At 41.2% G+C, this 13337-nt stretch overlaps 1 protein-coding gene across 1 annotated transcript in view; it reads right to left on the bottom strand.

Moving 5' to 3' along the window:
* Nucleotides 1–4703: 4703 nt before the first annotated feature.
* MAMDC2 (MAM domain containing 2) overlaps nucleotides 4704–13337 on the bottom strand; it is a 64567-nt gene continuing 55933 nt past the window's right edge. Inside the window, exons 10-14 of the mRNA XM_072359524.1 lie at nucleotides 11796–11889; nucleotides 10020–10172; nucleotides 7062–7321; nucleotides 5932–6016; nucleotides 4704–5617 (exon numbers count right to left, since the gene is read on the bottom strand). Coding sequence (XP_072215625.1) covers nucleotides 5556–5617; nucleotides 5932–6016; nucleotides 7062–7321; nucleotides 10020–10172; nucleotides 11796–11889 — 654 coding nt within the window. The 3' untranslated portion in view covers nucleotides 4704–5555. The remainder of the gene's footprint in view (nucleotides 5618–5931; nucleotides 6017–7061; nucleotides 7322–10019; nucleotides 10173–11795; nucleotides 11890–13337) is intronic.

Raw genomic sequence — 13337 nt, 5'->3', positions numbered from 1 at the left:
GCAAGAAAATGAATCATTATGAGAGTTGACAGGGAGTTTGCAGAACCAGCTGCATGATGCTTTTGTGAGAGAGCATGAATTACAGTTAAAAGCTGCTGGCTTGTTGGAGGAGAAAAAGATGGTGAATGACTGTGGCAGCCCAACTAGGGAGCAGGAGATGCTTGGGAGGGAATTAGCTTGCCACTACCCAGTGGAGGAAATGGAACACATAAAATCAAGATATGATGGTAAAGCTGCCCCTCATCTTTGTCCTCCTGTTAAAACAGGATATCAGTATGAGGATGGACAACCCATAGTGCTAGTAAGCTGGTCAAGCTGCAGGAAAATGTAGCCGGCTGGCTAAAGAAACTGGGACTGCGTGTGTGTGAAGAGTATCCTCAGACTGTCAGACACCATTCTGCCAGAGTGCCCCTCTGCTGCTGTCTGTCACATGGCAACAACACACAACAGAATGGGTAGGAAAGTTCACCCTTTACTGCCGTACCACCAACGTCTGTGGGCTGGGCTGAGCCACAGGTTGGACATGGCTGCCTTAACCAGCCATAACAGCATTAGGCTTACTGAAGAGGAAGTATAAGAATAATGGGAACCAGGAGTCTTTCTGTCTATAGCAGGAGACCAAAGTAACTCTCAGTAACTATACAAAAGGCCACTTGTTTGTGCTGTTTGATTACCAATCGGCCATTGCCCCTGCTTTAAAAGGCAAATCCTGTTTGGATGATAAGGTTAATACAAAGTCTCCCCAGCAAGTTAAAAAAATAAAGAATTGGATGCAGTAAATTTACAAGACCGACTGAAAACAGATATGATGCTGGAGGACACCATTCTGAAGTAACCTGAGGCAGTGGGAACACCCAGGGGAGAAACAGTTGTTGTGAACTTAAAGATTAGGGAATTATAGTCCCCACCCACTCACCACGTAATTCCCATGTTGCCAGTTAGGAAGCCAAACAGCAAACGGAGGTTCACAGTCAATTATCAGAAATTAAATGCAAAAATGGCCTGATTTAATTGCCACCATTCAGGAGCAAGACCATGAATTTCAGGCCACTACTGAAATCAAAGATTTGTTTTTTATGGTTCCTTTCAGAGAAACAGGCAGGGATTGTTTTGCCTGCTTCTAGGATACTGCCACTCGCACTTAGAAAGCATGGCATTGCAAGAAATACCCAAGAAAAGGTACAACCCCCATCTCCAGAGCCCAGATTCCTACCTATTTGGCAGAAGAAAGGAACTGTGTGTATTCCATCCAAAACCTTGAACACCAGAGTGGGTAAGCTTGCCAATGACAAAGAAGAAACTGCAACACGCACATCCATTGGTTGATTTGACTCTTAAAAGGTCAGTGTGTGACTGGACTCTGGTCCATGAAGAGGCTCAAAGGTTATTAATTTTTGAGGCAGGAGTATATCAAGCTTTGAGACCAACTTACACCACTTATCCTTTACTCACAGAATGGGGTTTTGCAGTTCATGGCTTGACAATGCGTACGTACCAGAAAGGACTAGAGGGACCTGCTAGCCCAGCACGTTTCTATTCTCATAGCTTAAAAGATGCAGAGAAACTGTATTCAATTTGAGAGGAGGGTCTCTTTGTGGTTCACCTAGTTTGGGAATTGATACATATCATCTGGAATCATACTAACCGATGGATATGCATTGCCTTCCCTGATTTTGTGTCTGGAGGTTTTAGATTCACTGTGATTTGGGTAAATTTTAGGGAGATATTAACAAAAGAATCGGATAATCTTAATAAAAGAAAGGGGCAACACCACATGAGGAGTGGTCAGATGCCCCTCAATCAGAAGGAAGGGCGGCCCTGGATAAGAAATGGGACTTGCTTAAAACATGAAAGAGCCTTGTACCAATTTCCAAGCAATTCTACTTGGAATCATGCATGGAACTGAACGTGTCATCAATCACTGATTGTTAACTCCACCATAATGCAGATAAATACCACTTCTGTCCCTTGCACCACTGTGCCCTGGTACCATTCTCCCTGTCAGGGTGGATTATTATTATTATTACACTGCACCTTGGAAACAGATTCATCAGCAATCCAAGTCCCCATCCAAACGACCTAGGTGGGCAGCATGCAAAGTTGACAGGGAACACACCCATTTGTCATAGAAAAAATAACTAACTTGACAAGTCTTGTCAAATTACACTAGGTAGGGTTTGGGGGAATTAAACTCACAAGTGCAACGAAGTATCAAGAATGTCGTCACAAAATGACTTGCTCTTAATACGTTACTTAAGGAACAGGGAGTGTGCTGCATGTTAAACTTAACCAAAGAAGAATGTTATATTGCTATCTTATAATGCTGCCACTTGTAGCTTGTGCAGAGGTGAAAGAAACTGCTGATCAGCCTTCTGAACTGTTTCAGTCATTCCAACCGAAAGACTGGTTTGATAGACTCTTACTCAGATCCTGTTTCTCCAATATCTTACAGTCTCTGGCACTGATGAAGTGGGGGAAATGGCTGGCGCAAATCAGGCTAGCCTTGCTAATTGGGCTTGTGCTCTTGATAGTTGGCATAGGCTGTTGTTCAGTGTATGATTACTTGGGTATTTTCTTCCGTCTCTTCTCTCTTTACTTCTTCAGTCGAGGAACTTGACTCTACAACTTGAGTTCAGGAGAGAAGGTGGGGGAGGTGGAGCAGGTCCTGCTGAGGTAGGGCAGTGAGATGTTTTACCCCTGTCCTTTTATGGCACTTAGCAAGGAGGAGGTGCACAAAACACCGTCGGCTCTTGCTGAAAACTCTCAGACTTTCTGGAACCCCTAGGTGTGCAGATGGAAGGAGCCATCTACCTCTTTGGCAGTCACTGACTGACCGGACTACGTAAAGCTGAGCACACATGTTCTGCTGTCACTGGTAGACCCACAGATAAAGACCCAGTTCTGGACAACACGAGATCTGAGGATGTGGTGAAAAATCTCTCTCATTCTCCTCTTATCCTCTTTTTCCTTTTGATCCCCTTTGCTTGTTTATTTAGTAGCTGTTACCTAAACGTGGCTTTAAGTAGTTGATTGGGAAATAACACCTGTTCCACAGTACCCTTCATCCAAAAATAGTTTTTGTTGTTAAAGAGTTACCTAGTTTTGCCTCAAGGTAGCTGTCCAATTGTGTCTGGAAAGCTCAAGAAATTATTTTGTGTTGTTCCTCTGAGTATTTGTCCAACTCTGTCCATCTTTTAATCCCTGCCAACCAGGGAGTGCCTTATTTGGGGAATTCCAAAGATTCACCTTCCTTGCAACCCACTTGAGTGGGACTGGAGGAACCTTTTGACTCATGTATCACCCTACCAGTGAAGCATGCTGTCTCTGTGGTTTTACCTTACATGGCAGTCCTTTAGCAGCAGTGTTTGTCTTGAGCATGTACTCACACTCACTCCTGAACTGTGTTAAAATCCAGACTAATAAAATGCAAGTTATTTAGCATTCCATTTGTGCTGTTTTATTGAAGCCTCAAGATTATAAACCCGAGTTTACCTTAGGTTTATTTTAGCGTGACACAATATTCTCCAGAATGCAGTTTGATTTACATTGATATAAATCTACAATAACAGTGATATTCTCTGTTGTTTTTTTCCTGTATTTCCACTGGTGCAAATGGGATCAGATTTTGGTCCTCTTTTTAAAGTAAGGATAATAACAAAATGTTAACTAATGGAAAACATTTAAAGAATATAGAAGACTATTGTGCAAGAGGGTATTAAAAAACCTTTTCCTCTGCTTTGAGGACAATTTCAGTTCTACTGCAGCACAACTCTGCAATTACAGCAATCAAATATAAGCTTTCTAGTTTCTGGGGTGCTTTAGCAGCTTCTGAAGTACTCATAGCTGTTCCTATGGATTGTGCCACAACTGGGCTCAAAGCAATTACTTGTGGATTCTCCAGTTGCTCTTGGAAGAAATGTTCAGACGGCAAGTAGGCTGAGTGCAGAGCAGTCTCAGAACTGCTCTTTGCCCTTCTGTGCTCCCTGTGCATCTACTGCTGCAGTGAAAGAGCAACAGAGAGTACACAAAAATGGATCCAGGGCAGAAATCAGGTGCATGGGGGGATTTTGTATTTGGACAGAGCTAATGGGGTGTTTTTACATCACCATAAAAGTTTGCCAGCAGGGAAATCTGAGCACATCTTCCCTGCTTTTCAGATGTCTTACAGCCCTTCGTTCAAGGGACTTGACTGAGAATTCCCCATTCTATGGACTGATAGTGCCTTTAAAGCCATTTTTCAAACTCTCCCTTGGTTCTCTGGAATGTGTGGAAAGCTGCTGTGGGATGAATGTTACCCTCACTGACATTATCATCAGAACAGCTGTACCAGTGAGGTTCCTGGAGAACCACTATGAGAAGAATGGGGTACCCTCCACCCAGGCTGAGTGTGGAGGGTATCTAAACCACTCATAGAAAAAGGAACCTGACATAGCATGTCCCAGGTGTTGTTAACACTTAAAGCCAACTAGAAATGCCACATCCTCTGTTCTGAATGGATCAAAGGCTATTTATTTCCATTATTCAGGGTGCCCACCTTGCAGAAAGAGCTTGAATGTTTGAATGGCTTCTATAGGTCAGTACAGGAGCTTCCTGTGGTATATCAAACCACTTTCCATGATACACAACAAACAAATGCAGGCTGCTATACTAAGTTCAGTTGTTCTTCGTTGCTCCAATAACTAAAGTCTGAAGCAGGCCATTTTCAAAGTTATATTTTATTAGGAAGTTTTAATATTTTCAAAACAAAACTTTGAACACAAATATAAAAAAGTCCTCAAAATTAACAAGTTGAGTGAATCCAATATCTAATTAATACAATTGCAAGGCACTGTGGTTGGGTAAGGTGTGAGTACATTCTTTGTGAGTGTATGAACTGCTTTATTTGGCAGTAGGTTACGCTGATTTATACTGAAACACGAGAAGTGAGCTTCTTATTGCTAAAGATGACAAATATATTTCTTACAATAAAAGAATACAAAAACACAAAAATTACCAGCAAAGTGTTAAGAGTTTCCCAGAGAGAATTGTCTTATGAATAATTGCACTTAGCCTGTAGGATATTAGTAGTATCTAATAGTATTTTCTTTATTCTCTTAAAGTATTAATTATTTCCTTAACACAAAGCCATTCTGTACCCAACACAAAACATTCACTGAATGCAGATTTAAGATAACACAATATTAGATTTTAATTGTGCACCTTTGCTTTCCCCTTTTTACCTGTATACCAAAAAGATTTACACACACATGCGCACACACACACACACACACACACAAAGCACTAAAATACTGTGTTGAATGATCTGTGCAAAACGGGAAGCCTTGATATAGTAATTAATAACCTCATGCAAAAGAGAAAAAATAAACATTATAAAACAGTCTAAGAAGCCCTGAGTCAATAATTTCATTGCAAAGGCGAGGAACGCGAGCGCTCTGAGTTTTTCCTACACTTGGGTGAGTATCCGAATGAGTCCAGTCTTCACTTAAAGCACGTTTTAAAACAGACCGTTGTGCAGTTTCCTTTCTATGCATCCCACTCCTTTCAGCAGACTGTATTTAATACTCAATTTCATTTAAGCTGTCTGGGTAGCCTGATGAGAACTGGATTTCTTCCACTTCTAGAATACAAAGAGGGGAAACTAGTGTAAATGCCAGTACTTTTTAATATGTAAGACAGAACGTAATTACTGTGTTGGACTTTGATGGAACTGCCATACAGCTTTTAAAAAGTGCTACAAGATTTTTACTAGACCAAACTCTGAAGAATTGTTTCACATGTTTGTAAAAATTCTACATGAACAGCAATGCGATGATAAATGCAGATCCATTCAGAGGGGCTTCAAGGAACGACATATCGCCTGTCTAAGTACAACAAAACACTGTGCGACTTGCTAGATGTCTCCAAAGAAAAGCAAAGTAAGCTTAAGCTTACCTAAACAGGGTCCTGCTTGGAACAGAACATCATCAATAGCTGTGTCACTTCTCATCGACACCCCACGGATTGCTTCAAAAATAATCTGTAAAGATAAGACATGGCTTCTCATGAATACCCCAACTAGAAGGAAGGACTGAAAGAACAATCCCTCCCCCCAAAAACCATGCAGTCAGTTTGGGGATCTAGTGTGTCCTGAACGCCTGGCTCTTGGAAGAACACTTCCATCCTCCATTACTGGACTAACTTCCTTGGTCACAGACTTTGGATATGACTGAAGGGAACAGATCTGTTCCCACAGTTCAGTAGGATACTTCTTTATTATGAACCACCGGTAAGTCTACACCAGTGACATAATATGCCTATTTTCCTTTTCAGCTGAAACATATTGTCATGTGTTACTCAAATGAAAGCCAGGAGAGAAAAAAAAAAAAAAAAAAAAAAAAAAGCCAACAACATTCTGTTGTGATTCATCATTACTGATGAAGCTAAACTTGCTGTTAATGAAAGTTTAGTAGTCTCCTGCCCAGCGCTGTTTCAGGATCTGTTCAGCTCTCTCTTTGCATCTTTCCTTGCCTGTCGTGCCACCCTGAAAGACTGTGCTGCAAGATGCAGCCTGTTTATCACAGCTTAGTGACAGCATCAAATTTAGACAAGGCTTTAGACTGTGGAAGGAAAAACAAAAATTGCACAAGTGATCTAGATACAGCCTACCACTACTGAGAAGTAGTGATGGAAAAACAACACTTAAATCATTTTAAAAAGGAATTCTGAGTTAAGGAATTAATTAATGCTTCATTTAACTCCAGGACAAGGCTTCCCAGAGAGGTGGCTGAAGCCCCAAGTCACTTCAAGAGGCATTTGGATAATGCTGACAGTAACATCCCTTAACTTTTGGATATCCCTGAACTGGTCATGCAGTTGGAATCAATGATCTTCATAGGTTTGTTCTGTTCTGTCCTCTGCTCTGTCTTGTTTTCTATTCCAAAATCCTGCATTACTTCAGCTTGTTCAGATGTCCATTCATTCAGTGCTGTCTACTTTTTTGTTATACAACTCAAAATCAGGATTCTAGTGCACAGTTCAGCATTACCTTCCATTCTGACTGCTTTGTGTTTGTTTTTTCTTACCTGGTAGTTTCTAACACTTTCATATTCTATCACTGCCCTTAGCCACGAGATGCTTTGTTCCCCCGTCCTCCTCCACAAAGGAATCTCTTCATCATCACCTTCTCTTTTTAGATAAACACTTAATAATCCAGTCCCAGCTCCATACATGTGATAGAAAAATGTCAAGCATTGTTTTCCAGAGGTCCCTCTCAGTGATCTTGAAACTAGGTATGCTCTCTGTCCATAGACCATGTTGGATGCCTCTATATACATGTAGTATCCTTAAAAAGACACACAATCAAATATTAGTAAAGAAGAACACATTCTGTTAACCCACTAATTAGCTCAGTGTGCTCATTACACAAAAACCTGTGACTGAAATTTCTGAGAAGGAAGATTATGTGATAAACTATTTGCTGTACTTGTGTGCTGCAGCACCTGCAATACTGTAATAGTTGTGTATTGCAGTAATTAAATGTTTGTGAATGCTAGTATAAGAACACCAAAAAAACCCATCCGTTTTATATCCATCGAAATATACTAACTCAGAAAGCAATGCAAAGTAAGAAAACAAACCATATTTGTTCTGAAACCAGCAATATGCTTGTTTAGGCTAGGTGCTGGAACCAGTGCTATTAACAAAGCAAATGAACTGAAGTACCTCTTTTAAATCACATTTGACATCAGTAATATTTTCCTTCTGCCATCAAGATGCAAAGACATGAGTGAGTAAAACTGGATTACCTAGAATCCACAAATGAGTGAGAAACTGTCACCAATCCTGATCTCTGGAAAAATTAGTCATTAATTGCTGGCAGATAACTTATTCCCCCTTCCTCTCTAAGAGCCACCATTTAGTGATTTCCAAGTAAGGAAAGGTCCAAGCTGAGATGTACCATAAGACTGAGAAACACCCTCACGTCCCACCTGCTGCACATGGCAGCTGTTTTGTGCTGTGTGAAGCACACCCCGCTGGCAGGTGCTGAATCCAGATTTTGCAACGGCCCTTCCTACAGCCCCACTGCTCCCTGTTGGCCACATTGGAGAGGAAATGCTCCTTCTGCCACTGCAACTGCAGGACTCGAGATGGACCCCAGGAGGGAGGAGAATCGTGCGGACCAGTGAAGCAGAAGGAAGACTGAGAACTGCAAGAGCAGCCGGTAGATCTGTCTCAGGATCCTGAAAGCCCTGTTACCTAAACAAACCCATGCTGAAGTCATCCTCTAGGCAGAGCTGTAGTTTGGTGGTCTGCAGCGCTAGAGAGAAAGGGTGAAAAGGATGAGTATCTGCAGCTGCAGATCTGTAAAGAAAAGACCATTTGCTGCTGAGTGTTGGAGATTTCCCTAGGTTATTTATTCCAAACCTAGCGCAAATGGCTCCATGAATTTTGATACTAACCATGCTTGAGAGATATCTGAGTTAAAAATCAACACCTACAGCTCATACTATATCATAGTAGAGTATCTTGCCTTTAGTTTTAAGGCCTGAATCATGTTATTAACTATTGGAAAGACTACATTAGCTCTTTTTTGGTGAATTTGAATCCACATACTTCTACAGCACATTCCACTGCAAATTCATGATATAAGGAATAAATGTTTATGTCACTGTAAACACGTTTTCCTGTCACAGGCCAAGCTTAAGAGATTCTCTTGGTTCACCAAGAATACAAACTATCGGTCTTCAATCTCACAATGCTTAGTAAATTATATAATGAAGTGAAAATGGATCTGAAGTCAGTTTCTGCCTTAGAAATTAAGAAACAGGTTATTGCTGTTCTGCAAGAATCTCTTCTAATGTGTTGCTGCTGTAAGGAGATGGATATAGTCTTTGGAAACAGGAGAGCTGGAATATTGAGAATTTGATAGAGAAAGAATGGTATTACCTAGGGAATATCCCCAGGGGAAAAAAAAAATGCAAACCTGAACATTAAATCACTTTACAGGACTGAGTTTCAGTCACCTACAGAAATAGGGAGATCAGAAATAGGGCATAACTCTTATCAATTAGACTTGCACAGAGCAAGATTTCAGATGTGCAGCTGAAATAACTACGCTGGATGTGATTTACACTCAGCCACAGCTGACAGAGTAATAGTAGTTCTTGGTAGCATTTTGCAACTGCTTTAATAGCCCAGCTAAAATTTTTAATAGATTGGGCTGATAGCCACAGTGAGTAGGGAGTCACTTTGTCTGCCACTGACTTTGTTCCTTGTTGAATAAATGTTTTCTCTCCTGGATGAGGGCAAATCCAAGGCACCCTGAATCTTCTGAAACACACATAAGCATCTGAAGTTCACAAGCCATTAGGCAGCTTCATCTTACACCAGAGCCAGTAAAAGCATTGCTGAGGTCTTCTTCTGCAGGAACACAAACGCCTAGCACAGTAATGTAATTCGTATTTAGCAAAGGTCACTGGGTATGACAGCTGGGGGGAAACTTGGATGCAGTTTCCTGTGAGCTCACTCATACTGATGGGGGCCTCATTCACTTAAGTCCTTCAAAAAGTAAAAGGGCACAGTACAAAGAGTGAAGTGGGGTGACAGAACAGATTTTTAAGATAAAGGGCCTGTGGGGCGGCTCCTGTACTACCCATGTTTTCTTCTCAGTTCAACTAGGAAGGTGCTCATGAAGAAGAGCTGAGTTTTACCTACTTGTTTTCATTTTTGCTTTAGGGAATATTCACATAAGCTTAAGGTTGGAAGATGGCTCTTCTGAAGGGTCAGGAAAGCCACCCTGTGCATTTTTCTTCCAAAGGAAAGGGCTACTTTGGGAAATGAAGACTGAATTCTCCGCTTGGCATGCAGATTAAACATCACATTCTCAAAAAACACTGGAGGGTCCTAACAAAACCTGTTTACTCCATTTGATCAATAACTTTTGTGAATAAAGAAGTAAAAACTTCCTGTGTTCTAATCTCAGAGTATTTTCATTAATTCTTAATCTCTGTTCAGAAAGTTCAATGTGAAGCTTAACTCACCTACCCCGGTAGTGTGGTCCCCCTTTGGTCCAGTGTAAGAGGTGGGAGTTGGACCCCGCCTCCTTTGCCAACTCCCACGACCTTTCTTCTTCTGGGTAAACACACACTCATCTTTTTCAAAAGTACACTCACCAGGAGAGGGTGGCAAGAGATCTATAACGAGATGTTATTGTTTAAAACTGCAAATATATTAGACAGATGTATGGAGAGATGATACAAACAATGCATTGCTTCTGCTGAGATCACTTTTGTTTACCTAGCAACAGATTAGTCACAAGCCTACAAAGCCAGTTCCAAACTGAAAGACAGGATTTAATTTCATTTTCTTCACAGCTCTGGGGAAATCCGTGCCTCAGCATGGCTCACTAACATCTACTAACATCCTTTAAAACACCTCATACAGTTTACTGTAGCTCTTCCTCCAAAAGGGCTCTACCGGCCTCATTTCCTTCTCTCATGTGGCACTGAAGGCAGTTTAATGAGCTCCAGTACATGTCACATGCATTAACAGATCTTGCCACAGAAAGAGCTTTCTGTGACCTGAAATCAACCGCCACACTGAGCCCTGCTGTATTGTCCTGGCATCCAATTCCACCATCACACGCAACAGACAGCAGAGCTGCAATTACGAGAGTATTTTCAGGGTTACAGCCCCATTAGACGATGTAGAATAAAGTATGCCAAGAATTCCAGTGCTTGCCAGTATGATAATAAAGAAGTTTCTGCCAGCTGTTCTGCTACAACTTGAATTTGTGCTTCAGGAGCAGGCACTGTGAGCTGCCTTCCCTCTTGGAGAGGAGGGAGCGTTCACACCTCACATGCTAAGGGTGGGTTTTGTAGTTTTTTGTTGCCACCAGTGACAAGTGCCAGCATAACTATGCATCTAAATATCAGTTCTGCACCTTCAGTTCATTTACAACTTCCTTAGGGACTACAGAGACACAAAATAGGCAACTGTTGGATATACTTTAGAAAAAAGTTATGTAGTTTTGTGCGTGTGACTTGTCCTTCCCCACTGATGGCACTCTCTATTTGGATGCGTGAATCCAATCAGAACAGGTCATAAAGTAGGTATTACTCCATGGCAGTACAAGTGGCATGGTCAGTCTGTCTTATCACCATTTCAAAGGCACGGCTGTGAATGGAACTGTGCCTGTTCCATCAGAACTGCTTCCAAATTAGAATACAATCACTGCATTATCAAACCTCAAAAAGCCCCAGAAGAGGGAGTGTGAGTGAGTTCAGAGGGGTTACCCTGTGTATGTCAAAGGGTAAAGACTTGCTCAGAAGCAATGAATTCCTCCCACTGCGGGTGGAGAGTTGGACTCCTCTTATCTGTGCTCATTACAGAGCTTCAGCTCAGATAAGGGACTGAATCTTGGCCTCACACAACTGTAATTCTGGGCAAAAGGAACAGTGTTGTGTTTTGAAATGTGCACTTTTGTGTGCATTTCTGGTCTCCTAATGCAACTAAAGACTGCTTTCCTGTCAGTCTGACTGCTTTTTATAAAGTGGTATGCTCTTGAAGGTGTGAACCCTTGTATACAGCTGCACTGGAGGCAGTAAAGTTAATTAGGAGGTAACAAAATCTGGTCCTCTCTCTGATACACCAAAAACTGGATTCATGCAATTCCTACTGAAAAACAAACAACAACAAAAAACAGTGAAATGAAGCCAGCTGTAGGAAAGGCTTGGAAAATGATGGCATGAGATAATGTTCTTATTAAAAAGGGGATAAAGTAACAGCTGTAGGACAACAAATATACATGGTCTTACCAGCAGCCTGGCAGCTTCCCAGGCTCAATGAGATATCATCCAGTGCCACAAGTCCACAGTCCCAGAAGCTCTTACACCAACTCACAAAGACAACCTGCAATAATGAACAAAAATTTCCTGTATCTCCAACAAAAGCTGGCACTGCTTAAAGTCTGAAAATTTAGCTTTTTTTTTTTCTTCCAAAAATTCTCTAATGATTTAATATTGACATTACAGAAATGATGAATTAACTTTGACTTGGCACTTACTAGTAGCGCCTAGATGACCGACACGTAAAATCCAGTGGATTTTAGATGTTTACATTAAATATAAAGTGGTTTCCCATTTTTATAGTCAAATGACATAATTCTGTGTATGGTTGACATCTTACTAGGAAAGTGAGTATTTTTTAAAGCATGTCAAAGGATGACTCACTAAAGTTGTTTGTTTTTTTTATTGTTATGTCTCCAACATAACAGCATTAACAGCTCAAGGTCCTCAACCATCCTGTCCTTATAACCAGGAGGTGTTACCCAGGGAAAGACAAATTTCAAAGAGTAATGCAGAGTGATGGCCAACTGGGATGGCCCAGGCAAACTGCAAGCAAAGAACACCAGGAAATGAGGTGAAACTACTGCACAAAACGGGATTCTTCAGCAATGAAACAAGGCCACATTATCATAAAGCAGAAGACTGAAAAAGCTGAGCATCACTCACAGTGTTTATCTGGGTTTTGTGAAGATTAAGAATGGTATCCAAGATGTTATATTTGACTACACATTAATTCTGCCATGGAAAATACAAGTCACTCACAGGATGGCAAAGTAAAATGCAGAGAAACCACCAAAACTGTAAGATTCCCAGCTGCTTTTCTCCCAGGGGTAACATAGAGCTGTTCAAATTACACAAGACACAATAAGGTTTATTTTGTGAAAATACTGCTAGCAGATTTCTTTGCCTAAATACTGCAAACCATCTGTCTGGCCATTGAGGTTATGACCATAATTTGGGTGGAGCTTTTCAGACCAATTCCTTTGTGATGAGGTCTGTGCTAGTGACTGGCGACAGATGAATGTCCGCTCCAGTATCTTAACACTCTGGAACAATTGTAAACATCTCAGCAACCTTACCTGAGGTTGAATGATGACTGACAGTTTCATGCTGATGGAAAAAGACTGTACTTGATGCATTACCAGATATAGCCTCTATTAGCAAGGTTGGTAAACACCTTCAGTATAGTCATTACACAAGATTTTTATAGACTGCTTTGCTTAGCCATATTTATTTACCTATCTACTTATGAAACAGCTGTTCAAGAGTGTGTGAGCTATGCTGCCCTGCACAGAGCAATCTTTAAAACCATTTTACATCCAATGCTACCAATGCCAGTAATGAGGATTATCTATCCTACAAACTGTTACAAGTATGGACTTGTGGACTGCGCCGGCACAGCATGCACAGCTGCTCTGTGTAATGGCCTAGGAGTGATCCCATGTGCTTATCTGCAGATCTGATCTCCCCGTCTTAAGGTTGAATATGGCAAAGATCATCTCCTAATTTGTA

Source organism: Excalfactoria chinensis, chromosome Z, assembly GCF_039878825.1.
Source record: "Excalfactoria chinensis isolate bCotChi1 chromosome Z, bCotChi1.hap2, whole genome shotgun sequence".
Taxonomy (NCBI): domain Eukaryota; kingdom Metazoa; phylum Chordata; class Aves; order Galliformes; family Phasianidae; genus Excalfactoria; species Excalfactoria chinensis.
This window is presented reverse-complemented; position numbering and strand designations above follow the sequence as displayed.